The 27,882-nt window shown below is 35.1% G+C and overlaps 1 protein-coding gene across 2 annotated transcripts in view; it reads left to right on the top strand.

Moving 5' to 3' along the window:
• LOC149798387 (THO complex subunit 2-like) overlaps positions 1-27,882 on the top strand; it is a 124,282-nt gene that overhangs the window by 32,865 nt on the left and 63,535 nt on the right. For both annotated transcript variants that reach the window (XM_089963569.1, XM_089963570.1), the window contains exons 19-30: positions 7,192-7,371; positions 8,389-8,553; positions 9,464-9,523; positions 11,099-11,193; positions 11,599-11,725; positions 13,249-13,390; positions 14,217-14,374; positions 15,079-15,207; positions 15,823-15,951; positions 19,573-19,641; positions 20,342-20,457; positions 24,083-24,158. In XM_089963569.1, coding sequence (XP_089819695.1) covers positions 7,192-7,371; positions 8,389-8,553; positions 9,464-9,523; positions 11,099-11,193; positions 11,599-11,725; positions 13,249-13,390; positions 14,217-14,374; positions 15,079-15,207; positions 15,823-15,951; positions 19,573-19,641; positions 20,342-20,457; positions 24,083-24,158 — 1,446 coding nt within the window. The remainder of the gene's footprint in view (positions 1-7,191; positions 7,372-8,388; positions 8,554-9,463; positions 9,524-11,098; positions 11,194-11,598; positions 11,726-13,248; positions 13,391-14,216; positions 14,375-15,078; positions 15,208-15,822; positions 15,952-19,572; positions 19,642-20,341; positions 20,458-24,082; positions 24,159-27,882) is intronic.

Raw genomic sequence — 27,882 nt, forward strand, 5'->3', positions numbered from 1 at the left:
TAGAAACCTTACATAAACACAGTGTTCGTCACAACACTATCGGCTTTTGATACTATAAATCGACTTAACTGTCTAAATGCTAAAAGAAAATAATACACCATATTGTGGTAAAATTAATTCTATTATTAGATTCCTGTGTATATTAACAGCTAAATATTGAATTGACTATGATACATTCTGACATGGTAGCGTGATCTCAGTAAAAACTATAAGTTAAGTACTAGTGTACTTGAGCAGTGCGGTGGGAGATAGCAGCGGCTTTATAAAGAATTATATAGCAATTCTTTAGCATTTAAATTCAATGGCAATCATGTAATAAATCTATTTAAAACTTCTCATAACAATTTGATTTATCTCTGGGATTTCAAAGTGCCAAAGTTAATATCGGTTGTGTAAAAATATTTATAATATATATAAGTGATGGTTTGCCGAAATTCTTTTCTACATAGATGTTCATACTTTGCCGCTCTGACAGCTATCTGCCAGTGTACTGTCTGCACTCGTATTTATAGACTCCTATTTAGGTCACATGACCTTAGTTAGCCAATCATTATTTGTCCTTTTCATGGTTAGCCATGGCGGTAACCAAGTCAACTGTTCAAACTGCATGGAAAAATCCCTCTGCACACAAAATTTAGACAGAAGTAAGTTGTCCTCTCAATGTCCGTGGTGTGCATTTTTACTTTTAATCTTATTTATATATTCATACCTATGATTAAGTAGAACAACGAAATGGACAAGTGAATTTCGATGCAAATCAAGCGAGAGTACAATGTACTGCTGATGCAATGAGTCATAATACGGTTAGAAATAGTACCTATCAAATGCATACTATTTCACACATTAAAGTAAAATAACAAATTCTACATAACCAAGAACTTACAATAATGAACAGTAACATTAGTTCTAACTGATTGTTCAACAAAAGTCTGACAAGTGTGATTCTTTGGCTGGGCACATTGATTCCATCACTATCCTGCATGTCCGCTGTTTCGGCAATGAAACTCCTCCGGATGGTTAAGTCTCTAATTTATGGACTAGCATCATATTTCTGGCTTTGATATTCCAAAATTCATGGAATGTAAGATACTTCATTTCCTAAACCATTTATGTGAAATTGCAGCATGACACACACATGGTCCAACATGAAAATGAATATGGCACAATGACTACTATTATGCGAACTTCTTTCCACTTAATGTTGATATCACAGGGCTTGTAGAACTGTTGATGTCTTTAAGTGAATTTCTTGACGAATTCATTAATACTCATGAAAAGAGTGTGACATTCCGAGGACAATAGCAATGTTTTATACTCGCATTTTTTATAAAACACGGAGTACACATTTATAAGAGATACAGATGGCAGTCTGAACAATGGTGGGTGGGTGGCTTGCGTTCAGGAGCGGAAGAAGGAATGTAGTTTTTAATAACATTTTGGTGTGCTGAGTTAGGTAATACAGTATAGTTCGTCCAAAATGAAAATGGTGCCCCTCCGACATCCATTATGGCTTTTCACTGAAAGACTTTTTGGCATGTGTAATTGTTTCTCAGATACATTACCCATTGACATGACTATTAGCAGAATTAATCTATGCTATCTCAGAATTCCTTTGAATGAAGAAAAATCTCTCTCTCTCTCTCTCCTCTCTCTCTCTCTCTCTCTCTGATTTGACATGGGGAAGTAAATCACACAGATTAACTCCCTTTGTTTGCATTAGTTGGCCACTTGTAACCCACAGGTTCACGAGTTGAAACTTGCACTTGGAAATGTGAACAGTACCTCTGAAGAATCCATTGCAATTTATAGTCAGTTTTGACCATCCAAGATTTATTTTCAGTGGTATAGCAACTCCAGAGGTTGTTACACATTGTGTCTAAACCACTTTCTCAATAATTTTCACCAGGATAACAGCTTACAATGCAGTCAGGCGTGGATCCCATATTTTAAAACTACAAAATATGCCCCAAATTTGCTCCTATTTGTTAAATGTGAAGAAAACTGATCAAAATTACTAAATGAAACCTTGATATATTGCTCATTTTCTCTCTGAGAATGTTGGTTATTAGTACCTGGAAATTTGAATAACATCACAAAATTATCAGTTTTTAATAAGAAGTTGTATATTTTCTTTTCAAACAACATTCTCTGTACACTATAATAAAAAGCAATATTCAACAAAATTTCAGTCAGTGAGCATGTTACTAAAATGCCTACCAGTGGCAACACTGTAATAGATAAATACAAATGAAATAATTTTTGTCGAGTCAGATTGTTTCTGTTCTTTTGTTTAGTTCAGTTTTAGTATAATCATTATAGATGCAAAATGCTCTCTTGTATTCAGAATGTTAATCTTCTATAACAGCTGTGTCTGAGTATTTCTTTTAGAACCTAATTAAGCACTGGCTATGCTTAGATCTTGGGGGAAATATTTGTTTATTATTACAATCAATGAAAAGCAGATTTGGCTTTGCTTAGATCTTGGGGGAAATATTTGATTATTATTACAATCAATGAAAAGCAGATTTGGCTTTGTATTATCATGTTAACTCTTTTGTATCAAATCAAATAAAGGGGTGGGGAAAATAGTTAAAAGACATAATTAAACTACCTTAAATTGTCTTACTCATTCACAAATGTGATCAAAGATAGCAAGGAGGCCAAGTGAAATGCTCAGTAAACTGCAACACTGCAGACATTGTTGCAGTATGACTGAAAAATTGTTAAAACTACATAAAAAAATTTAAATCACACACACACACAACACACACCAAGTGAAATGAATCGATGGTGACTTAACAAAAAAGTTTCATTTCACATACTCATTTCATTATGGAGAAGTGAGTTTCAGAGCTTGTAGTGAACGTAAAATTCCTGAAATGGCACTAAGAGATTTCCTGAAGTATGAGAAGTTTAAATGTTGCTTGCATCAATATTTTATGAACAGAAATATAAAAAAGAATCCAGTTTTGATCTTTGTTTCACAAGATAAATGTCATAAAGATAAAGCAGAGACATGATGCATGATATTTTTGTGCACACAATATGTTATGTTTTTTTAAAGTAATATTACTAATGACCTTTCAAAGGTTTGGTATCTTCAAAATAAAGGTAATTTCTATTTTAAAAAATGTTGAATTTCATTAGATAAAGCCCTTTATTGACATTTATTCCCATTCCTGTTATAAAATGAGTGTTCAGCTCTGTTAAACAGCCATTACCACCATCACCCCTCCTCTGGGTTTTATGATGTCCAGCGGGGATGGCATCTCCTTAGTTTGTTTGAGGACCCTTTGTAACTTGCTCCCTCACTCACATTGCTGTGTTTTTGGACCCTGATGTATGTGTTATAGAGGTTGAAATGTACAACATTCATATTTTTCCTGCTGAATTTATTCATATTTATGTACCTTTTTATCAGTCATTATTGTTCATCTGATATCAATCAGTAACACTAAATTTGTCAATGGTATAACTGCACTGCTCCTTTAAATTTAAGTTTATGATGCACTTCTTTTGGTCACCTCAGGAATACGAATCCAAAATATTTGAGCAGTTTGCATATTTCTTGTATGCACTTAATTTTTTCTTCCCTCTTTCATTCAGTCAAGTACAAGAAGTGCAGACACTTTAAAGTCATGGCGGACAACCATGAGATGTGCCTTGCATGCACAAAATGTTCTTCCTTACAACCCTGTAGTATGTGTGTAATGTGGGCAGAAGATCATTGGTCCAATGTTTTGAAAAGGCAATGAATGGGTCACAAAAAAGGACTCTTGAGTTTTAGAATGTGAAGTGCCAAGCATGCAAAATCATAATCTTTGACCAGTTACTCCACCCCTGATAAACACCTAAAAGAGCACCTATAGCAACAAACACTTATTATCCAGTTGTGGCTGAGCAAAGCTATTCCATTCACGGTATATTGGAATTATATGATACGCTACGCATTCTTCGGCAAGCTCTTTCTTCTAGAATATTGAGAAGCAATTTGGATGAATTTTGCAGCCAGCTGGGCATGTCTCTGTTGCCATGAGGGCATAGAATTTGGAACATTGAAGTCAGGCATGTGGGATTACTTTCCAGATTTCCTGGCTCACAAATTATACATCATATGCCATCCCAGCTGCCAAACCAACAAGTTCAACTCTTGGGCCACTGGTAACAGACCAGACAGATACTGCACCCCTTTCATGACAGGAAAACCTCAGTCCCAGGCATGAAGTAACTTTCACTGGATTTGCCCAGGAATCTTTTAAATGTACCACTATAAGGAGGTGTGGGATTCAGTGGTGATTGCTCTCACATGAGTATAAATCCATAATCTTCATTTATGAAAACTTCTTGTTAGGTGAAGTTCTTCCTTTTAGTTCTCATCCTTGTGTTGGTGAATTAAAAGCATTTCCTTCTCCTCTTACCTATTCATCTAATGTTAATGTGATCTTTAATGTTTTTGATGGAGAAATGAATTGTTTAAGTAAATTATGTTTCTTTAAAAATATTTACTCAGTCATGTTAATATCAATCCCTCTCACTCTTCCCTGCAAATGCAAGCATTACAGGATTCATTCGAGTTTAAACATCTAAAGATTGGGATACGGGTGTGCACCTGTATAAATTACTTCCCTTTGTACGATACAGAAGCAGAAAGATGTTTATTTGCTTTGTTTGGTGGGCTGGATTTAGCGGTAGCAAAGAGTAATTTCCTTAATGGTTATGTGATGGGAAAATAAGTTATAAAACAAAATACAAGTAGTGCCAATCTGAAATCCAACTTAAATCATATTATAGCTACTACACCTGAACAGATGATCATATCCGCATTGTGTTTTATTTTAGAAACGTCTTATGATATCTTGATGGCCCTGAATGAAAATGGTTCTAATCTGAAGTCCAACTCGGCTACCATTGCATCAGTCTTGAATATTTTTTTATTGTCATGAATTCTCGATAGATGGGCTAATTGACATGGGTATTTTTTGTTTTTTTGTTGTTGAAAGACTTCTTATGGTTTATGATTCAGCCCAATTGAAAATGTTTCAGATTTTAGCTTCAGCATGGCCACTGTGGTAGACATCTTGAAAATCTTTTTATCAAGACTAATTTTAAAGGGATGTATGTATGGGTGTTGGGTTTTTCACTGCAAGACTACTTGCGATAAAGTAGTGCCCCTCAGCCATCTGTCATTCAACCATGTTGACTATCTTAAAAATTGATTGCTAGTGCTCATGGTCAGATTTACATGGAATTTCTACTGAAAGACTTATATTGTTAGTTCTGAATATAAATGGTCAAGCTCTGACCTCCAACATTGCCTCCAGGGCAGTCATTTTGAAATTCTCATTAATACTATTTTTGAATGGTTGGTCGTACAGAAATTGAGTTTCACCAAAACACTTCTTGTTATATGTAGCTTCTCCGATTTAAAAAAGTTGCTGATCTGACCTTACGAAGTGGATACAAGGTTGCCTGTTGTGGTTACTATTCCTCCTTAATAGATGGTTGTAATGTTATGGAGGTCCACAAAAAAACGTATCTTGTGTATAGATGCCGACATTCAGAATTGCAAGAATCTTCTGTTTTTAGCACATGATTACTAATGTCAGAATCGGATTCTCTAGTCAAAAGTATTGGAACTTAAATCGCAGTATGAAATGCTTGTCATGTCTGATTGTAATTAGTGTATGAAAACATACCCATGTGCATTAATCACAAAAGCAACCAATCGAACATCCTGTCAACTTAGTGCTCTAATTCACCTGAGAAAGATGTGAAACATGGTAACTGAATAGGTTTATGGCTTGATTAATAAAACCACAACTAGTGCTACTGAAATTCAAATAGGAACACAAGGTATCAACACTGGATGAAGGGCATGCTTTTGCGGTCTTTTCTTACAAGGCTTCATCATTTCACGTATCAGGGAAGAAAACTATAGGCAGCACATTTCAACCAAAAAATCACCTTGAATCATTATGATTAACTGCTTAAAATAAATTGTTGGATTAGAATTTTAAGTTTTCCTATATTTAGGACAAGATTCAAATTTTTTATGCACACATTCCTACATGATGTTGGTAGGGATTGGGATTTCTGCTAGTATGTTCAGAAATAAAAGTAATGGTGATCAGCTCTCAAAATGACCGCCCTGAGAACCACCATAAAATCTTTTCATGATTCTTCATGAAGCTTCTTCTGTATAGATACTTGTGTCAACATGGGACTTTCACTAAACATTTCTTTCAACATGGACTTGGTCCTGAAAAAGAATGTTGCCAGTCAGACCATTGGATATTCGCCTACAAAAGTGGTTAATGTGTAAATCATGTTATGGCTACTCCTAATTCATAGATTGTATGACCATGAGATTTACTTTCAAACACTTCATGCAATGTGTGATTGGTCCCATATTAAAATATTGCTGAACTGTTGCAATTGGTGCCTTGACAGCCATCTTGAAAATCTTTTCAGTAGCTACTTCTTCAGACTGGTTGGTCAGAAATACATTGACATTCACTAAAATACTAGAACAATCTGTGGCCTATCATGAAAGAAAATGGTGCTGTCCAATTTCAAGCATGGCAACAATGGCCTGTGAAGTCATTTGCATTTATAAAAATGAATTTGACCGGACTTTTTGTTTGTTTAGTAAACAAGTTGATAGCAGTCTGACATCAATTTCAAGGTCAAAGGACTTGACTTTGGGGTGGGGGCTTTTATCTGTAATGGCTTGTGAGCATGATAAGTATGAATGGAATTTTTAAAATCAATTTTCTGATTCCTGCATGTATGAAGTGTACCATGAATAATGCTACGTCATTAACTTTGGATTTTAAAAAATAAATTATTTATGAATTTAGTGAAACTTGTCATGTGGGTATATCCTACTGTATCTAAGAAGAGTTCATAGATCTACTATCCATAAAATCAGTCAGGGTCAAAGGCTGTGACATGTTTGTATTGTATTTGTGAGCATGTTAACTTCAGCAGCTTAGAAAATGTTTTTCTTATAAAAATGGTATTTGGAAGTTTCTAAAGAATACCTGAGATTGTTTCAGTATTCATCAGTTGAAAGTGATAAAAGAAGGAAAAGGAATAGACTTTTTGTGGATTCCTGCAAATTCTTTTATGTCATTTGAGTATCTTTACAATTGTATGTGTATCATTTTTTCAAAATGGTTACTTTTCCAGGGTGGTTATTTTGCCCAAGTAAGGAATACAAAGAAATCATCAACTCGCCTGAAGGAAACACTGCTGGAACATGACTTGGCTCTGTCTCTCTGTCTTCTGATCTCTCAACAAAGAGATGCTGTTGTATATAAGGAAGGAACAGAGAAGCATCTCAAGCTGGTTGGCAAGCTTTATGATCAGGTATGGATTTAGTATGGAGTAAATAATTTTAGGTATGACTTTAATTGGGAAATCTGATGTTGCTTACATTATATATATATATATATATATATATATATATATATATATATATATATATATATATATATATATATATATCTTTAAGTAGCTTCTCGTGGGTCGGTGGTTCTTCCCTGGGTTTTCCAGGGTTCTTCCTCCACCAGTTATACTGGCCGCCGTGTATAGCCTATCTTGTGCTGAAAATGGCGTTAAACCCTAGATCAACAACAACAACAACAACATATATATATATATATATATATATATACACACACACACATACATATGCATAAATACAAACATACATACACACACACACACACACACAATTCCCTTAAAATTATCAGACAAAACCCATCAGTAGGATAAAAGGTACCATTTTAAATGACTTGCTACAAGCTGTTCATATTTTATATTGACCTACCCCAAATTTATCTTTAGGCTCTTATAGAACAGTTGAAACAAAACTAAATTCACTCTTTTGCAAATTCATGTGCAGTTTGTGACATGCATAAATGATAGCGTCCTACCTTTCCATGGTATATGGTTTTCTCCAGGTAATCTGGTCTTTGTTTTTCCAATTTTAAAGACCATATATTATCAACATATGAAACATCAACAATACTTAGGATAAATTGTGGGAACAGTGCAAGTAGATTGAAAAAACCCACTGTACCACTTTGAACCAGGCAGGCATGAATATTGAATTTGTTACAAATGATAACACTAAAAAAATGATTAATTAATAAATTAAATCATGGCATGAAGAACTTTAAAAGTTTGTAAATGATGCTGGTGCACCATTAAATTTGGAATAACAAAAAGTTTACTAGTTTTGACAGAAATTGTACTGGCATACAAACTTTCAACATTAGACATAAAAAATATAAATGTGCTTTCACACTACAGAGATCAGATTTTCAAAACTTGTTTGCACCTATTTGTATTTTTTGTATTGCTTTTTTTCTTGTATTGCAGTGTCAGGATGCCCTGGTTCAGTTTGGAAGTTTCCTGTCCATGTCATTAAGCACAGAAGAGTTTGTACGCAGGTTGCCACCAATAGATAAGATGGTGTATGAGTATCATGTCCCACCAGATGCTGCCTTCTTCCTGTCTAGATCTCTATATAGCTACAAGATTTTGGTAAGAATTTTCAATTTCAACAGGCTACAATGCATTTGTAACAATGTATAATGTGCTGCATTGTAAACTTCATACACATAGATCTGATGCACATTATGGACTGACAGGTCTGGTTCTAAGCTAATAACTAGAAATTATAATTATAGTACTCCAATTGATTTAATACATACCCATGATTATAGATTATACACCTTTTCCAATCAGCATACTGTACCAGTAATGCGTTACATTATTCTAGCAGATAATCCATCAGGTTTGCAACCATGCAGGCATGTCAGTTTTAATATTTGTTAGATTTTTGTAATAAAAAAAGTAAATAAAGTTAACTAAAAAACGTGTTTTTATGAACAGGAAAAGTGTGCATGTTTTAAGTTAGGAATTGACTGCAGTGATGCACAAAGATGAATGTCAGCTGGGATGATGACTTTTTAGCTTTATTTATCAAGCAATTAAGTAACTAAGACAAGCAAACTTGTGTTGCATATATACAGCATAATATTCATATAGGTGCTGTACATGATGAACACAAAATAAATGATGTGCTTACATTTTTATCTGTACATATGCAGAGTTTGTGTTTTCATCATGTGTGGATGTGAGAAGGTAGCTTTTGTGTAATTAGTTGTATACTATTTTTTTTTAGGATAGAAAATTAAACATATTTCAGTTTAGGTATTAAAATGTGTAATTAAATATTGGAAGAAAACTTTTTATATCTAGTAACAATTAATAATGATTCTAATAAGTTATATGCTGTCTACAAATATTCATGGAGGTTTAAGGAAAAAAAGAAATACCATGGCAGAAACCTGATTAAGTAAAATATGTTGATGCCAGGTCCACTGTTGCTTATATTAACAAAACCTGATTGTCATATAAATTGTGTCATGTATCTTTTTTTATATTCTAGGCCAAATATGATGAGCTAAGAAAGGCAGAGAAGGGGTCAAAATCTTCAAGTCAGACAAAGGTATGAAAGGGGTGTTTTTAGCTCTGTTGGACAATGAATAGTATACCACTGTCATTTAGGAGTTGTTTGCTGTTAACCACTGTACCTAAACAACTTTAATGAAAATCATACACTTTGGGATTCAGTTTTGTTCCAAGATCTTCTTGGTGCCAAATGAAATCATGCCTCTCATACATCTAATATGGCTGTCATGGTGGCCATCCTGAAAATCCAACTACTACTTCTTCAGGATGGATGTATCTAAATTATTTTTAGTGCTACTGGTCATAGAGCAGAAGAGCTTATGGAATGGTCTGTAGTCTTTGCAAAGTTAGGAAACAACCGTACAGGAGAGGTAAAAGAGAGCAAGTTTCTCTGCCTCCAATCCTCCTAACTCTTGATGTTGACCTGCCAACCCCACCACTCACAGACAATATTCTGGTGGGTGTCCAATTCTTGTAATTCCAGTCTCAACAGATCAGACTATTTCCTCAGAATGAATGGGTGATCCAGGTTATTTTTGAGTAACTTCAGATTTCATTTATCCAACCTCCTGTTTCCACCTCTCCCATTTTCATGGACATTACATCAGATTGGATAAGAACAACTTTAAAAAAAGGAGGTTGCTTACTGAGAAGCAGGTGGTGGAGATTTTGCAAAAACCACAATGGTATACATAGTTGTGATAATATTTGCTGATAAGGTGTAAATAGTACTCTAGCAAATATTGCATATAGTAAATTTATTGGGGATAGTGCATGCTCAGTAGGAAATTACCTGGAAGCAAGTTACAGGTAATTAAGACTGATGCTTTAGCTGAAATAAATGTATGTCTTAAAAATGGACAGATTAGACTTTTAGTGCATTAGAAATGGGTCATATTTAAATTCCAGGCATCAAAACCCACGTTTACACATCTGTTGAGAACCTTGGCATATAAGTGCAACTGTTCTCTGATTGACATCGTGAGACCTTTCATCCCTAAGGGCTCAGTTTCACCAGGTGGTGAACAAGAGAACAAGGGGCTACCTTTGCAGGCAGGTCAACATCTGTGTAACGACATGGATATGGATTACTCTTCTAAGACTGGATTTGTGGGAGTCTTTCTTGATAATGCATCCATGTATTGGCCATGGGGTAAGGGCATCTAACTCACTTGTTATCTTACCTATCCCCCTAATGTATTATGATCAGTTAATGTATTTGAAGAAGAAATCAGATTTTGGATCAGAAATTTTGTTTCTCTGACAATACTTACCTGACCATTGTATGGACACATCTTTCCAAGCCCTCTCTCAGCAATGACATTTCATGAAGGGCATGCACATCTTCCAGTTGTAATTGACCATTGACAGAATTTAGTGTGAAGCACTTTATTCAAGGGCAGACCACCCACCTGGCTTCTGTCTTGGGAAGCAGATGACTAGCACTTTTGTTGCCAACACAAGCCAAAATGACACTGTGAATGTATTTGGTAGCTTAGGATGGCTTGATCTGCAAGGTGATTGATGTACTTCTAATATATTATGTACTCCTAATGCTCAATATATGCATGTGAATATTTCAGGTAATTTTCTTTTTCTTCTTCGTTCTCAGAGCCAAAAGTACATAGAGGCAGCTAAGACTGTTATGGACCCAGTTGTTGAATGTGTACGTCCACTTCATCCTCTCAAGATCTGGGAGGATCTCAGGTAAATAAGCTTATCAGTCACTTTGCTAATTTTAGTCTTGCCTTATCAAGAGATAATGAGAGCATTGTTAGGCATGAACAGCACTGTTGGCAGTGGGAATGCTACTATTGTCATCAGATAAAGAATGTTTTGTGATAGGCTTTGACAGTTTTGTCATATTGATGTGTGCATTGGGAATAGCAGTTACAAGCCACGGTCTTATGACTCTCTTAAATTATGTAACAGATAAACACTACTGTACTCATATCACCTTAATAACTTAGCCATTATTAAAACTGGTAGCTGAGGTATGCATATATCTCAAATGCTAGGTAGACAAAGAATCCAAAGGAGTTTTCATTATGCTTAATGTTGATTTAGGCTGAACTTTATCAGGAAAATGTAGTTTCCAATTACTTATTTCAGCCCCCAGTTTTATGTGACATTTTGGTCACTGTCGATGTATGATATTGGAGTGCCCAGTGCAGCTTATGACAAGCAGATTCAACAGCTGAATTCACAGATCAGTGCTATTGATGATAACAAGGACATGGTGAGTTGTTTATCATGCTTTGAGCAGCTGCAGAAATTAATGGAGACACTGCTGTATCACGATGGTTGGGGTCCACAAAGTGGGATCATATTATTCAACGTGTAAAGTCGAGATAAGTCAGTTAACTTGAGAAAATGTTGCATGCATATCCATTTTGCTATGGAGGTGGGTTGCCAACCTAAATTAATGCATATTAAACCAGTAATACATACAAAAACATACAATGATTACATTACAAATATTTAGTTTTTTGCAGAGAACCATTCATTGGTGCATACATATATAAGAAAATCTTGAACTGAAGAGCATGAATAAAGTGATCACACCAACCAATTTCTACATACAGAAGCATTCATTTTTAATCATCCCAGTAGAGATCATGATGCATCTGAAAGTTAAGAATAGCACAAGGAAAGATGTAGCTCAGTTATGTTTCATGTGTATTGTGCATTCAGACCTCTAGAATTTTCCCAGCTGGATATAATTTGAACCCATATACCTAATTATTTGCTAATGAACTCGTACTTAATATTTTTTGGTATAACTTTGGAAATATCCATACATGCCAGTGGGGGCTGAAATTACACGCTGATTTAATTGCCCTTCACTGCTTTATTGTTGTTTTGCCACTGGGACTTCTTGGCACTTGACATGTTTCTTTACAATTCTTGAGTTGTACACCATGATGCATTTTTATTTATAACTTTAAAAAAATACATTTGTAAAAGATACAAAAAATGTAATTCAGTTTAATTGGACTTTATATGCTGGTTATAGTGAAAAATTTAGATTAAAGTTAAACCTTAAAGAAAATTGACAAGTTCGCTCACAAGTTAATGGTATGTTTTTTAAAACAATTTGCTTCTTTTGTATCAGTACTAGAGAAATGAATGAAACTTGTACTGCTATATTGTTTCTCATTTTTATCTTTTTTTCTGTGCTAAAAAAGAGGTAGCTACTTATATTTGGGTGGCCTGTTGTACATTGTCTGTTTGTCCATTTTCACAAGTTTTATATCAGTACCCCTAATAAACTATTAAAGGATTGCTGCCCCAACATCTAATACGGCTGCCATAGCAGCTATCTTGAAAATCTTTTCATTGCTGCTTCCCTCTAACACAAAGTCATATCGACATGGGATTTTCAGCAGAAGACTTTTTAGGATGTCTGGTTAGTCTTAAATGAAATGGTGCCAAATCTGACATCCAATGTGGCCATCTTGAAAATTTTGTTCATGCCACTTCTCGTGACGGAATGGTCATACTAGTAGGTTTACAACACAGCTTCTTATGAAGTCTGGTTGGTCCTGAATGAAAGCGGTGCCAGTCTTACATTCAATACAGCCACCATTGTGGCCATCTCAGAAATATTGTTAATGCTAAAGAATAGCATAGATAGCTCAGCACTTGGCAGGTTAAAAGAAGAAACAATTGTATATTTGATTCCTGGAAATTCTTTTCAGCCAGTAGAACATCAGTTCCTTCAGGGGACTCTTGTTAGATCTTATAACTTCCTTTTGATAGGCCCAGAGCAAGAAGAAAAAGGAGAAGGATCGCTGTAATCAGCTGATAGAGAAACTAAAAGATGAAGAGAAGAGGCAAGGGGAACATGTTCAGCGGGTGATTGCCAGGCTCAAGAATGAAAAAGAGTTATGGTTTGTCTCAAGTAAGTTAACACATTTGTCATTTATTATTATAGGGAATTAACATATTGCTGTGCAATTTGTAATAAATCACACTTTAAGCTTTCACATAGACCTTTTCCTTGTGACTTTTATTGTATCAAAATAAACCAGTACAGTGACAGAAATGAAAATATGATGAGTATGTTATGAGTGTGTGTGTGTGTGCACGAGCGCGCGCACGCGCATGTGTGTGTGCACGCGTGCATGTGTCCATGCATATTTATTCAGCAGTGTACCGGATTTTATGTAATACATAAACAGTGTGCTTGAAAAATTATTGCTTGGGTTCATTTTAAGTACTCCATTTCAAGTCATAAACAGTGTTCCAGCCACATGTATGTAGATGCAATAAGTATCATATCCCATTATATATAATTGGAGATCTCTGCTGATGAATTTCATTCTCCTGTCCGTGTTATGGGACTGAATAACATTTATAACATTCTTTTTGAGACTTATTTAGCCAAACGAGTTTAAGTAGTAATGAAGCACAAAGCATGCATGGTGATACATTCCTAGAAAATGATGTCATATTCTTGGTTTTAATAGCTGCTTCCCACCCATTAGACACATTGGGATCAGGATGTCTGTTTAGCACAGGATATTTTTGCAAGTTTTGTGCATTTCTTAAGGCATGTGAATTAAAACCTTTCTTTACAATGAAATCTTGATTCCATTTGTGCAGCATGTACACCTTTGATCCCTGAATTGTCATGGATTGAACCATTATAAGTTTCAGGATGTAAGCAAATAGCAGTGTTGATTCTGCTGTAATTTTTTGCTGATATATTCTTTCTGCATTAATAGGATCAACGAAGAATGAGACAGTCACGCAGTTTCTGCAGCTGTGTATATTTCCAAGGTGCTGTTTCACAGCCAGTGATGCTGTTTTCTGTGCTAAGTTCATCCATATTCTGCATGACCTCAAGACCCCCAACTTCTCAACACTCATCTGCTATGATAGGGTAAGGAGAAACAACTGAATGTCAGCTTTGAGGTGTTGTTAGTAGGGCCAAAACCAGAGACCAAGGTTTGAGATGGGGGAGAACTTTTGTTTGAATTTATCAGCAGTGAATTGCTAAAATTAGGCATTCTGCATGACTTGGAAATATTTCATAATTTGATGGGCATATTTGGGTTGAATTGCATTTTTGGCATTGAAGATTAAGTGAAAACCTCTGTTGTTTTAATTTTACTGATTTGTTTTTTGAAGTCATATTGATAAACATTGAGTATACATTATCCTGATGGAAATGTAATTAATTTTTTTACGAAGTATGCAAGTAAGATTTTTTGGGTTAATATTTGAGCTCAGATATGTACATTTTTCTGCATGATCTAACAAGCAATTCATGGAAATCAGGAGAAAATGGTAATAGATTTTTATGCAGGGAAATATTTTGGTCACATTTCTTTTAAAGTAACATTTTATTAAACATGCCTACATTATGATACAACATTCTTTAACTGTTGTATGTTTTCTTGTAGCACAGCTTCAAAACTGTCATTTATGGTATGAAAGAAGTCTGATGTATTTTTCACCTTTTTTCCGCCATCAGATTTCCATATCTGGACAAGAATAGAATGTTTTGACAAGTGAATTTCTGTGCATGTGTCCTTAGGTTTTACAACTATTTAGTAGTGAATCAAATGACACTTTATTTTTCAGATTTTCTGTGATATTACCTACACTGTATCATCATGTACAGAAAATGAGGCTCACAGATATGGACGCTTCTTGTGTTCCTGTTTTGAGACAGTTATGACGTGGCACAGTGACAAGTCTATGTATGAAAAGGTAAGGTATTTAGTATTCATATACATTACATGGTATGTTAGTAATATTCATTTATAAGTCAGTTTACCTATGTATCTTGTAAATAAGGACAACTGTCATGAAGATTAAGAGTTTTAGCTTTTTGTTTTGGTGTGGTTCATGTTTTGTGATTTAGAAATGTGAAAGTTGCTTAAGCAGTTGGAGTGAAGTGCCTTGGCCTGGCACATGCCACAGTAACAAACTTGGAATCTTCTGATGATAGGATTTGAACCTGCACCTTTTGGTAATGAGTCCAATGCACTAACCACTGGAGCCATGATGACTTACCATCAGAAAGCCAGGCCTTAAATTTACAGTTCAAAATGTGAAACTGAGAGTAGATTAGGAATTTTCTGAAATTAAGAAGAAAACTGCCCTCCTCAATATTCTGGTTTGAACTGCTGAAATTTGCAAGATATGTAGAGGTAAAGAATGTACATTTCAGAAACAAAAATAATCGTTTGTGGCCTGCAATGTATAAGAAAATTGTGCATTTTTGTCTGTGTTCATTATTTAGATAGAACAAAGAAAACTCGACAATCCAGCTTATTAACAAAGTAAATTCATTGTTTTTATCAAGCATAAAATATTTTGCAGGAATGTGCCAACTACCCAGGCTTTGTGACAGTCTTCAGGAAAGGTGTGGACAGTGTAAACAAGGCTGATCAATTGGACTTTGAGAATTATCGTCATGTGTGTCACAAGTGGCATTTCAGAACAACCAAGGTATCATTTGTTCATTACAATAAGTATGCTAAGCTTGATTTAGATGTAAGAGAATATTCTGCATAAATATATTCTAATCATGGTCACCTTTACAAAGTGAAGACATCTTTAATAATTATTAGCTGCATCTTCTCTGGTTTAAGAAGAAACATTGTTTGAACCTGTCTGAAGCACAGTATCTAACTATAATCATGTAACCATGAAGGGTGGTAAGAGGCTCATTTTGAATCATCTTAGGAATAGTGAAATAACTTGCAAACATATTCCTTCAGATTGTTATGTGTATTTAATTTGCACAATGTGTTGGCTTTTCTCCATGATCATATGTTTTGTATATCTATGTTGTGTTATTGACCCTGTTCATTAATTGAATTTTGGACCTATCCAACAAAAATGATGTTATTTTAATCATCATTACTGAGGTAAAAATGTTTACTTGAGTTTCAATTTAGGACATTGGTGTTTCCTTTGGGAATTCCTGATTCTTTAAAAAAAATTAATAAGAGAACTAACTTTGTTTACAACTTAGTGTATTCTGGAAATGAATTTAAAACGACACTCATCCTGGTTCTGTTATTGTCTTAGTTTTTAATATAAGGGAGAAGTAAACAGAACAACTTATTCCATATCTTAACATGAGTATTAGAGCAATCAATTAAGTTGTGTTCAGTTAATATTTGAGAGGATTTGTTGTTTTTCACTGGAATTACAAAGTGCTCAATACCTTTCTGACTAAATCACTATTATTGGATTATTATGAATCCATTCAAAAATATTTTGGATTATATCTTTGTGTTACATCAAGACTGTTGGCACATCAGCACATACAAAGTTAGAATTAATTCAGAATACCAGTGGAATTCATTCGGAATGCTCTATACTTTTGGACTTGTGATAAAATGTTTAGGACTCTGAGATTTGATTCGCAAGACTTTAAGTTCTTTTTTGAAATTTTCACTTTGTATTCTTAGGAAATACATATTTGTCAAATTTTACAAAAATTTTTGCTTTTTGCTCTTTTTTTGTTACTTAGTTTAAGACCATAGTCATAAAAAGATAAACTACTTGATCATAATACATTTGGAATAGGTACAACACAGGTAAAGCCTTCCCAAACTCAGTAAGACATTGCAGGTACTTCAATCACATTAGGTCATGAGACTATAATTTTTGGGATGCCTTAATTATTTTCAGAAGTAATTTTTTTTTTACATATAAAAGTTGGGGCAAAACAGGTATGTACAGGCATTGCTGCTGAACAAAATTACTCTTTACCTAAGCCAGTTTCAGGATTTAAATAATTATCTGGCCTGGATTGCTGTTAAAAAAACAAGACAAAACTGCCAATTTATGAACAAAAGAATATGCCAAAACAACCAGATTACTAAAATCAGAGGTGGAATGAATAATATGTGGGAAATTACGATCTTGTCATGAGCCGAAACACAAAACTAAAATGGCTCAGTAATGATCTTTAGCTCATCTATATTCAGAATTTTAACTGATGATCATTCTTTAAAAAATTGTGACGGTTATGTGAATCTTTACTGGTTATGTGCCTTATGTAATTTAATTTGGGTCTTTTGACAGATTAGATTAATTTTTAGGATCACTTATATCACTGATAAATGCCATCTCTTGAGCATGTGGATCAAAGTAAATAGCAGTGGACATCGTGCTAAAATGTAATCTGTAAGAAAATGATTTGGTAAAAATGATGAATGAAACGAAATGTGCATCTTGTATTTATGGGAATAAACAAGGATATAAGTGACACTAAGAACAAGATCAGTAAACTGTAGTACAAATCTGGTAATTTCTAAATGTCCCTTGAAATATGACATCTTTTTTTTTCTTTCTATTTTCTCTTGTTGGAGAAATCAGAAAATATTCACATGTAAATTAATAACAAAAAGAGTGATAGTAGTTTATAGCAGTTTATTGATGTGGTAATTGAACAAAAGCTGGTCGCTGCTACATAATGTATAAAACCTTTTCATTTGAACCCAGTATAATTTAAAACATAATTTTTTGGAAAAGTAATTTGATTTTTCTGCAAAAGTTTGAGCTTCCATTTTAGTATTTTAAAATATATTCGAATAAATCAAACATTTTTTGCAAAATATTTGGATTTTTACTTTGTCTAGTGAAAAACCAGCAACATATAGCATAGATATTATGTTTGGTTTGGTGTTTTTTTGCACAAGTAACTTTATTTTGTGCCAAGGTTTGGTGTTTTTTTGCACAAGTAACTTTATTTTGTGCCAAGGCAGTTAGAGTCAGGTGCTTCGCCCAAGGAGATATCATGGTAGTCAACCCTGTTTATTAGTAGATTTCTAACTTACATACTATAAGTTTTTTCTTATTATCATTTGATGAATAACATTTTATTCAGAAGAAAGAAACCTGTTGTGTCAGTTGCCTTAAGTTTTTTTAATATTGTATAGTTTACTAATATAGGCAGTTTTGTACCTGGTTACTAGACAGTTGTAGACAAATGATGCTAGTTCTTTAAAAACGATAATTGCATTGATAAATTTATTAAACAACACTTGAACCATTTTTAAATATATTTTATTCTTAACTGTATTGAAATGTAATATTAAATTGATTTGATAAGTACAATTTAAAAGGCTATATGGTATAACCTATTGGCACCTTGAGTTGTAACCATTGTTTATTTAATCTGATCAGTACATATGGTACATATTTACTTTCTATTCGTATTGGTTTATATAAAAAGCAAACTGGTGTTACTTGTACAGAAATTACCTTGTTAGTAAAGAACGGAAGGATCTTGGCTAGCCTTCAAATAAAACTTACTATAGTTATTGAAATGCTGGAAAGTTAATTTTGTTATGGTGTTCAATTTTTGTTTATTTCGAGGGTGCTGCAAACAATGAAATAAGACCCAACAAACATTGCTCTTTTGGAAATAATTGGACCCATTACAAAACGTGCAAATTAAATTGCACACAACAAGTTTTATTTTGTAAAAATGTGAAAATTTATAAGTGCAGTTAAATGAATTTTAAAGTACCTGTATACTTTAAGACCTGACAGAAGGTAGTAAGCCATTGGATAAATGAACACCACAGATACTATTGTTAGTAGCTAATTACTTTTACTATTAGGATTTATATATTTTCGGGTGGTCACCTTTAGCAGTCACTGCCAACTCACCTCTGTCCACATGGGTTTGTCTTGGGCTCAGCCAAAGTGGGTATGTGAGAAAGCTTGACAGTAGCTTCCCCTGTGTCAGTGGTTATTACATGGGTTTTCCTGGGTTCTTCCTCTCTCTTTTACTAGACACCATGTATAGCCCATCATACACTGATAAATTGCATTAAACCTAAAGCCACATGTATTTATTTATTTATTATAGATAAAACAGATCTTTTTTATCAGCTTGTAATTTGGATCATTTTCAGGATCAAAGTGCTTCAGGTAAAAAAAAATTTTAAAACCACAAAAATGTCAAAATTACTCAGAAAAAAGAACTTTTATAAATTATTGGAAAAAAATTAAGTGCAAAATATTTACTATTGTAGCCATGACTGACAGTTGTAACAGCAAGAGTTTTAAATTGATAACAAAATCAGACTATATCTGTATTTTTAGGCAATGGTTGCTTGTTTGGAGTCTGGGAAATACATTCAAATCAGGAATGCTCTTATAGTTCTCACAAAGGTAAGTAGTTCATTCTATACTTACATCTACATACTTGTTTGCTTTTTTATCCTATGAAGTACCAGAACATTATTTGCTATGTAGTTGTATAAATGTTTGGATAGACAGAAATTTGAAGGAAATAAAATCAAAAATAAATTTTCTCTTGTGTTGTAGTTGCATATAGTTATCTCAAAATTTAATTTTCTCTTATCCATTTTAAAACAAGATATTTTTGTGATATTGTTAGCGTTGGCTTAAGATTCATTCAGCTAACTGTACTTTTTTGAAGGGAGGAACACTGTCTCATATTTATTTAAATTAAATCAAGAATTTAATGGAGATCTGTTAGCTAGATAATTTTTATCTAAAGCATTTTGTGGACAATGATTAAGTTGGCAAAAGAAACTGTTTTGAGAAATGGCGTTAAGGAGAATGATATGACATATAATTCTCATCGCAGTGATAATATTAAGACAGTTCTTACATGTTAAGCTTGCAGTCTGGTCAAGACGTCACTTTGATGTTTATATTCTTTGCTATTATGTCTGAAAATGTTCTGTGAATTTGATTACACATTCTTGTGATGTAGATGAGTAAAGGTTGGATATATTTCTTATTTTTATGTTGTCTGTTTTGTGAACTTTTTTTTTCTGTAAAGATAAATAATCTTTGTCCATCATTCTTCCTTGTTAGTGATACATTGTTTTATCTCTTTCAGATCCTGCCTTACTACCCCAAAATACTTCAGTTTGGTCAAGCCTTAGAGAGAAGGGTTGACCGCCTTCGTCAGGAAGAGAAAGAGAAAAGACCTGACATATATGCCTTAGCTATGGGGTAAATAGTTGTACTGTATGCTGGCATGTACTTCATGCATCCACACATCTTTCTTTCTTTCCTCCATACATTCTTTCTTCAAATACTTTTACCAACCACTGCTGTCTCACCTCTTTTCATGTGGGCTCTGGTCTTGAGCCCAACCAATGAGGGTATGTGAGAAAGCTTGCCAGTGGCTGGCTGTGTTCAGTGGTTCTTACTAGGGTTTTTCCAGTTTCTTCCACCACCATTTATACTGGACACTATATAGCCTGTCTTGTGCTGAAAAATGGTACTTAACCCCCGCAAAAAAGCATTACCTGATCATATGTTAGGTGTGCTCAAAAGCTCTCCATTCCCTTCATTGCCTCTTGAGCCCTTCCATCTCGCTCTCCATGGATTGCTAAACACCTTTGCTGCTTATTCCACTCATTTTTCATTTTATAATTGTAAAATATATGTTAGAATGTTTTTTCTTCCCAGAAAGAAAATACTTCCTTAATTTAATCATTGGCATGAAGTTCTTTTATTGAAAAAAAAACTTACCCCTTTCTTCCAAGAACAACCTCTTCAATGTAAATGCCCCAACTCAAAAGGTAAGAAATCCCTATCTGGATTTGTTAGGAGAAAATACTACTACTTTGCAAGGTCATTCCTTATAAGTTAGAAATGAGATCAAATCACTTTATATCAATTGCTTCATGTTTTGATGCCCAGGAGTTAGCCTGTCTGTTCCTTGTTTTGTTTCTGCTGAATATCTTTAGTTCTCCACCATCACTCATTACCAAACCTTGTAAATGCCTTGCATTTGGTGTAAGGAAGAAGTCTGTTGATTTTGGGATTAGAAGGTTAAAGTACCAGGTCACTTTGGCTGACAGAAGTTAGCGATTTCCACACTAGAATATTTGTTCGATACCACTGCTTGTAGAAGCTAAATGATTTGGGGATTAAAAGGTCAGTTGTCAAGGTCATTTTAACTGAAAGAAGCCAAGTGCAAGACAATAACTATAGCAGACCTGCCAATCTTTCTATTTTCCCTTAAGTCTTAGGAGGATTACCCGCAAAATATGGACGGCATACTACCAAAAACTTTGGAAAAATGATCGTTTAGCCGAAACATCCAGATAATTGGTTCATCTGTCTTTTATTTGGATCCGGGTTTCATCTCAGAATTAGTCAAGTTAGTCAGGGAACCAGACCAACTTTACAGCAGCACCCCAGATGCTTTAAACTGCACCTCTTTGTTCATGCTAAGCGTCTGCATGATCAAAACTGTTAATTATAGAATTTTTAAAAATGGCATCCAGAAAGCGATGCACGTTTAAGATGAAAGGGAGAATGAGCTTCTAGAAAAGTGTTAATAATCAACACAGAAGAATAAAAAGGAGTATTCAGATTCTTGTGAATAAAAGCTGTGAAGGACACAATTACGTTTATCGTCATCATGTGAAATGGAAAAGAATTTCCAAAGAATTATATCAAGAGAGATAGCAACAAGCCATTGAGCTGCGTAGGGTTAGGAACTAGAGTTTGTGCAACTGTACTAGTGGTAAAAAATAGTCTATGCGTACTTTACAAACTTTTCAGTTGAACATGTTTGTTGTTGATGCATTAAACTTTTAACTATGTTTTCCAGCTTTACAATAGCAGTTAGTGATATTTTGTTACACCTTACTGAAAACTGGTCAATCTTACGTAAAAAAATCACCTGCCTTACTGAGACGGACTTGTCAGGGTTGACAGGTCTGCTATAGTTCTGCATTAGATACATGAGCTAAACATTTATTTGCACATGGAGTAAGGTTGAACCTTATCAGTATGGGGTCTGCAGTGTGACTGTTTAAAGTGATGTCTAGCACTGGGCCATCATGCCACAGACATGTAGCATGATGTCCCACCCACTCACATTATCCTGACACCAGGCCAACCAGTCCTAACACTAACCTCTTAATGCTGAGTGCAAAGTGAGGCAGCTGTTAGTATCATTTTTGTAAGTCTTTGGTATGACTTGGTCGAGGATCGAACCCATGACCTTCCGCTTCTGAGACAGACGCTCTAACCACTAGGCCACCGGAGCGGTGCTCAGTACATTTATAGCTGTTATTTGCAAGTTGACATTGATAGATTGGCATGACAGGTTCATATTCGTCAGAGTTTATGGGTGACTTTCATGTTGGATAAGAAAGTAACATATTCATTTAGTGTCAAACAGTGAAGCTCCATGTCATCTTGACTGAACAAAGACAAATGTTTTATGTCTAGTAAAGTTAGTTTCTGAGTTGATACTTTGACTCAGAGTTTGTGGAGGACTTGCACTTAAGGTAAGAAAGAGGCTTTGGGATTGAATTGTCAAAGGTTAAGGTCATCGACACTTGAAGAAAAATGGGTTTGAAACTTTTGTACAAGACCTGCTTTCTGGACATACAAGCTTGAAATGACTATGTCCAAATTTTTTAGACCCTTTGTTTTCTTACCCCAACACGTTCTTAATTCTTCATCAGTAATTTTTTTTTTTTACCCTTGTGTTCGGACACACTAAGATCAGAACCCGTTTCCTTTAACAAAACATAAATGCAAGTTAAGATAGTGCCAGGAATTGATAACCAAAAACAATGTTAAATGTACACTGTCTGTAAAAAGTAAAACTCTTTGTATTTTCTGTATTCATATTATCAATTATCGTGTTACACATCTTTCAGGAAAATGGCTGTAAATCATGCTTTCTTCAGTTGTATAGCTATATAATATACAGCTGTTATTTGCAAGTTGACATTGATAGATAGGCATGACAGGTTCATATTGGTCACACCAAGAAGTTCAGTTTTGCGATTATTTCCCTGGAGAAAAGCATGACATTTTCTTAAAGGAACATTTGATAAAAGCAGTTCTGAATAAAAATGGTGAAGATCCAACCATCATCACATCCACACCTTTGTGAAGAAGTTTCAGAAACCAGACCCAACTGATTTTCAAGTAAAGTCAAGGGTTATTGCTTGCAATTTGTACTTGGGGTAAGTCTGACCAAATTTGACCAAAATTGCATTCCACTGAAAATGTTCATTGTCATCACTTTGACATTGATTACCATATATACTTGCTTTAGTAATTAGTAACAAAAAAGTTACAGCTTTAAGGAAACTTTGCACATAGGTATATTTTGACGTTACCCGAGATGGTTCAAATGAATTTCTGAATATGATATCAGGTTTAATGTCAACAGCCATGACTAAGAGTTTTGTTCCTACACTTAAATGTATATTGTTAACGCTGACAAGCAAGAAAATGTTTTGGTTACTAAGTTTGGATTGAAGAAGTTTCTCAAGAGGATCATTCATGGAATCAATACTCGGCAGTTTAAAAAAGGAAAGGGTCTTATCTTTGAGAGCTTATAATTATTGTTGGCTAGTTGAGTCTTTCTGAATGATTCTTTTTAAATCTGTGGTTTGCAGCAACTACAAAATCCATAAAACAGTGGTATTCTCCTCCCCCATAATATTGAATTTAAAATATGTTGACTTGCATCCTTCAGAATCATTGATTCCTTTTGAAGCTTTTCTGGCACATACACACTAATGAGCTTATATAATCATATTTGTATTTAAACAACATCTTAATTTTCCATTATGTTATCTCAAATTTCCTTCAGGTACTCGGGCCAGCTGAAAAGTAAGAAATCCACATGGGTGCCAGAACCAGAATTTCATTTGAAGGACAAAGTGGCTGTAAGTTTATCGTTTCTTGTAAATAACTTGTGTGGAAGTGATGTAAGAAATATTTAACATAAGGTTGCTTATACTTGTTTTCTAGCCTGCATAAATGAGACCTAGAATTGGATGACTAGTTTTAGTTGGTTATTGTCTTGGCTGAAATTCATGGTTGAGAACCAATCTAATATAAATATTGTGCTGAAGTATAATAAATTATTGAAAGAATTTCAAGGTTTTCGATTTTGCAGGTTCCCTTTGTAATCTATGAAACAGTAATGAAATAAACATCAGAATGTTGCAAAACTTTATTTATAGGACCAGAAACAGCAATGATTACTTGGATTTCATTTTAGGATGAGAATCCACCTTACTTTAGTTGTTCCATATGAAGCTTCATAATTTAGATCAGAGGTGGGCAAACTTTCCAGTGCAAGTGCCGCATACACAAATTTACACCTTGTCGCGGACCGCATAGTTCATTAAGTAAAATAATTAATATTTGAAATAGCAAAAACAAAAGGTTTTTCTAAATGACATCTAATTAATTTTCAGTTGTTAATATGTTGTTAATATTTGAAAACTTAAACTTCAAAAGAAGCACCTTTATTTGATAAACAGAGTAACATAAACAGAGTCAGTGCGAATGATGACTTGTTCCTGGGCTGCCTGAAAACCCTTGGCAGAACCGCATGAAAGCCCTTGGCGGCCCATGGGCCATAGTTTGCCCACCCCTGATTTAGATACATACAGATTGTTACATGAAGTACATTTCTTTTGTAAATCAAGTAACATTCCATATTTAGCTTTCTTTTTTATGGGTTTCTTATGTGTCCCTGTAAATTGTTAGATGTATATCAGTTATTAAGGTCCTGTGTTAAACTTTTGAAAGTTGCATTTCTTCATTAAATACATTATCCAATCACAATAACATTAACATTACATTGTGTTACCTCCAAATCATGCGATTCTTTAAAAAATTAAGTGTTTGTCAGTTATTCATATAGTAACTCTAACAGATCAATTCCCCGGTTTATCATACAGTTACCGTTGGAGGTTAATTCCCCTTGCTTCCACTAGATGGCCACCAGTATCCAGGACTTAACTAGTTTAAACTTGCAACTGCAAATAGTGCTTGAAAGAATCCATGAAACCTGTAATTAATTTTTACCATCCATCATTTAATTTCAATTGTGTAGTAAGTCAAAACATTGTTATACAACATTATTTGATATGAATTTGTTTTTTGTTTTTTGTTTGTAAGTGTTGCTGGTCATTGATGTAATTGTAATCTCACTGGGTAACACTGAAGTATTTACAAATGTAATTGTATTGCATTTAAATTTTGGTTTAGTATGCTGTTATCTCAGTAATGTGTCTTTTCTTCTTTTTCATTAGAGATGTAAAATCATCAGATCATGAAATTCTAAGTATTTATCTAACTTAGAATCTTTCATTAGCTTTATGGGGGATGTCAGGATGCCTCCCCACCCACCCCTTCATGAAGATAACAGAAATCAGTACCTTTGGCGACAGTGACATCAGATGCAATTGACACCACACCAAGCAATTCCAATCACATACTGGAATCATGAATGATGCACATTTTACAGCGTGCTCTTTCATCAAGAATATAAGGAAGTTGGACGAAAACAAAATTTGCAGCTCACTAGGTATTAGTCCCTGTTCACGCTTCTGCATGGAACTGGAAACTTTACCAGCTGGATGGGCCTGCAGGTCATATTTAATCACCTGTACACCATCTCAGCTGCCAACCAACTAGTCCAGCCATCTGGACGATCATGGTACAGTTTTAGCAGTCCTGAATCGGTCATTTTGGATTGGCAACCCGGCTTGCCAATGAGGTCTGTAAACAGTTCTTCCATTGATGGCATCATATGCACAGCAGACTTCCTGGTCCGTTAACCAACTGGACCAACAGTATCCATAATACCAGTACATAGCAAACTGGCATCACATTTGTAGCCATCTGACCCAGCCCAACTGACCACACCAAACCAACATACACCAGCTAGACCAGATTCGGTGCTAAACATAGCATATCTGACAGATGGAACCTTGTTTATGCATAGCGTTGATTTTGGCACAAATCCCGAGTTGATTAAGGGGCTGTATGGACATGCCTGAGTATTCAGTCCAGCCATGAAAAAGTTGGAATTTAGTTTAAAGTTTGGCAGTTGAAGAAATATACATAATTTTGCCTCCATCGGATTGCCATCCTCTACCAGCAGTAAATCTTACTTACAAAGTCAGTGCAACAGTGGATGTGTATAATGATGACAAACATCCATTTTTTAGAATAGTAGTTGTCAAGAATTGCAGAAATGGCCATGCATCTCTTGGATAAGGTTTGTGAGCCCTCTAATTCGAGAGACGGGGGCAGAGTTGTCTCAGGCACTAATTTATAGAGGTCACTTTTGCATCTCACTTCTGTACATGTGAGTTTGAGTCTCAGCTCAGCTAATGTGGGTATATAAGAAAGCTTGAAAGTAGCCTCCTGTGGGTTGGTGGTTCTACCCAGGTTCTTTCTCCACCATGTATCATGTACTGAAAAATGGCATTAAATCCCACAAAATCAGACTTTTTTATCCATTGAGTCAGCTGCCTCCAACTTCCTCATTTCAGTGATACAAATCACATTTCATTGTTTATTATTTGGATGTACCTAACTAGACAAGTATATAACTGACTTCAGCAGGAGGGGCCCTGAGTAGCAGAGTGGTCTAAAGCGCTCACCATTCTGGATCACTGCCATCTTACCTCTGTCTGTGTGGGTTCGAGTCTCAGGCTCGGCTAACGTGGGTATATGAGAAAAATTGCCAGTAGCTTCTTGTGGGTCGGTGGTTCGTCTTAGGGTTTTCCAGGTTTCTTCCTCCACGCGTTATACTGGCTGCCATGTATAGCCTATCTTGTGCTGAAAAATGGCATTAAACCCTACAACAACAACAACTTGTGCAGGTCTACTGTGCCCTGTTATGAAGTCAGCATGTGTTTAATGCCAGGTCTATGTGGGTCAGAATGTTAGGTAGGCTTTCACCTTATTAGCCCTTGAATCTTCTAGCAGTCTTTTGCCTAGCTGAGTAGGCTTGAAATGGCCATGCATCAGTAAATTGCATTGCTAAGGTAGTCAGTAGGATTGGTTGCCACACATTGACAAATGCCTTAACAGTGTCCTGTAACCTGATTTGAGAGGAAGATATACACTCCTAAAGTCTTTTTCTCTCCAGTAACATCCTGTGACAACCCTGTGCTCTTTCCCTTTCGGTTCTTCTTGAGAGGGGGCCCCGAGTGGCCGAGTGGTCTAAAGCGCTCTCCGTTACGGATCACTACCATCTCACCTCTGTCTGCATATGTTCGAGTCTCGGATTCGGCTAATGTGGGTATGTGAGAAAGCTTGCCAGTAGCTTCTCGTGGGTCGGTGGTTCTTTCTGGGGATTTTCCGGGTTCTTCCTCCACCATTAATACTGGCTGCCATGCATAGCCTATCGTGTGCTGAAAAATGGCGTTAAACCCTACAACTACAACAACAAAAATCTTCTTGAGAGGACAAATTAAGGAGTTGAGAAATCAGGCAGCACATGAGTTTCTCCAGCAGCTCTCATTGCAGACTTCTCTGCATGACTTCATCAGGGAGTGTGCCAAAAAATAGAAGATTGAAGTCAGAAAGATCACACAAGGTAATTTTCAATGGGTTGTAGGCAACCAGATGTCCCAAACTTCC

Source organism: Sinohyriopsis cumingii, chromosome 6 (assembly GCF_028554795.1).
Source record: "Sinohyriopsis cumingii isolate HCF-2022 chromosome 6, ASM2855479v2, whole genome shotgun sequence".
Classification (NCBI taxonomy): domain Eukaryota; kingdom Metazoa; phylum Mollusca; class Bivalvia; order Unionida; family Unionidae; genus Sinohyriopsis; species Sinohyriopsis cumingii.